Source organism: Pyxicephalus adspersus, chromosome 3 (genome assembly GCF_032062135.1).
Source record: "Pyxicephalus adspersus chromosome 3, UCB_Pads_2.0, whole genome shotgun sequence".
NCBI classification, from domain to species: domain Eukaryota; kingdom Metazoa; phylum Chordata; class Amphibia; order Anura; family Pyxicephalidae; genus Pyxicephalus; species Pyxicephalus adspersus.
This window is the reverse complement of record NC_092860.1, coordinates 156,165,869-156,167,802: the sequence shown is the minus strand read 5'-3', so window position 1 is coordinate 156,167,802 and position 1,934 is coordinate 156,165,869. Positions and strand designations below refer to the sequence as shown.

The 1,934-nt window shown below is 38.4% G+C and overlaps 1 protein-coding gene across 1 annotated transcript in view; it reads left to right on the top strand.

Annotated features, from left to right (window-relative positions):
* The first annotated feature begins 224 nt into the window (after positions 1 to 224).
* Positions 225 to 1,934, top strand: part of LOC140327591 (vomeronasal type-2 receptor 26-like) — an 11,677-nt gene continuing 9,967 nt past the window's right edge. Inside the window, exon 1 of the mRNA XM_072406978.1 lies at positions 225 to 410. Within this exon, the coding sequence (XP_072263079.1) occupies positions 225 to 410 (186 nt within the window). The remainder of the gene's footprint in view (positions 411 to 1,934) is intronic.

The window sequence follows — 1,934 nt, the reverse complement described above, 5'->3', positions numbered from 1 at the left end:
CATGGATCAGTGACTTCCCATGAGTGCTCAATTTCTTGTGCTCTTTTTTAGAAGTTTAGAACTTTTTTCGAGTGGGTGGTTAGGACGGTAGCCGGCATAGAGTCAGTCATTCGTTATTTGAATGTCTTCTTTTTTATTGGGCCTACCAACAGTTGGGTTTGTAGGGTGCTGTTGGCTACCCTGCAACATGAAGATGGTTGTTTGGTTTTCCCTTGGTGGTGGACATGACAGCTTTGGTTTTTCAAGGGATTGAGCTGAATACTGTGGCAATGGAGAGTTGGTTGCCGTATGACAAGATGGAGGCTCTACGAGCTGAGGTCAGTGCAATAAGCAGTAGGAAAAAACATTTTGTGGGTGTTGAAAACTCTACTGGACAAGCTGAGTTTCATGTGTCGGGTGTTCGTGATGGGGTGGGTGTCCTGCAAGAGGTTGGCGGCAGCCTTTTGGTTTAAATTGCAGGGTTTGGGTTACCAAGGAATTTGTTGTAAAAACAGACTGTAAAGGGCTTTAGGAGGGGTCTGTAATGCAAGAGCAGGTGTGTAATGAAAGTTATGAGGAGGTGTTGTTTAGGGTGGCTTTTGCTCTGGCCTTTTTTCGTAGCATTGTGTATCTGTGGATTGAAAGAATAATCCAGGAGGCCTTATGGAGATGTAGTGTATATGTCGAACAAGGTGAGTTTGCACATTCGTCGGTCCAAGACGGATCAGTTGGGGCGAGGCTTTCATGTTGACCTTTATTCAATCTTTCCTTCAAATTAAAGCCTAGTTCCTTAAACTGATTTTTAAGGATCTTCTATTTTCTCTGCCATTGGTTACAATGCTAGCAGTTACATCTACGGCTGCCAGCTCTGGTTTTGCTACCAGCACATCTTAACATAACTTAGCAATTTTGTTTAAATGCTCAAACACAGGGCTGGCTTCTTTTCTNTGAGTCAATTCCACTGCTTCTGTTTTCCAGTCGGCCAGTCTGACCCTGGGCTTCAAAACATGTTTCCAATGTCAAAAGTGTTTTCCCTTGCAATAGAATATAGCATGGCCATAACTTGAGCATCAAAAAGTTTTTGTCTGGAATGTTTTGTAAATATTAATTTAATGAATATTCATTTTATGATATAAAATTATATAAAACAGGTAACTATATCATTCATGAATAGGATTTGGGAAAATTGGTTCCAAATTATTAAAATTACTGTAAAAGATAATATACAAACCATTTAAATTGCATGATTAGAATCTCTTGAAGATGACCATGTTTCTTACTTACATTGCTGTTTGTTTGTTTCTATTATGTTTCCAAACCTACTTTTATAGACTGGCAAGGGGTCCCCCTAATCCTAAAATCACATCCCTCTCCTGCAATGGGACTGGCCAGGAAAAGGGCAAGTAAGCATTTGTCTCACCTCCTGTCCATACCAGTCCTCATATTTTTATTTTACTTTTAATGTGCACTTTTATTCTTTTTGGGCTCCCAAATTCCATTAATAAACAAACCCTTCTATCCTTTTTGAGGTTTAGATATAAAGAAATGAGAAAACATAAGACTTGGTATGATAAAGAAAAGGTTGGAGAATGCTCACTGCCCCTGCATATAGTGACTACCTGGTGTCCATGCCTGAATAAGTGTTTAGTTCAAAATGTAAAATTATTGTGGATCTTTAAATCATCCCCAGCAATTTTATTTATGCATTGGAGCCTTCTAAGCCAATGAAAAGATTCTCTCCCCCACTGAATGGCAATTTTTCAAAAATGTTTGGCATGGATATATGTTTCCAATAGTAGTACTTAGCTCCCATGTGTTTTTGACAGTAGTTTGTATATAATCCTGTATAAATGTACCAATACTGAAGGTGAAGCAAGATTTTAGCTTTAACAAAGAAAAAAAGTTCAGTATATAAGACATAATGTTTCTGAAGTCTCGCTTTAGGAAACAAAAAC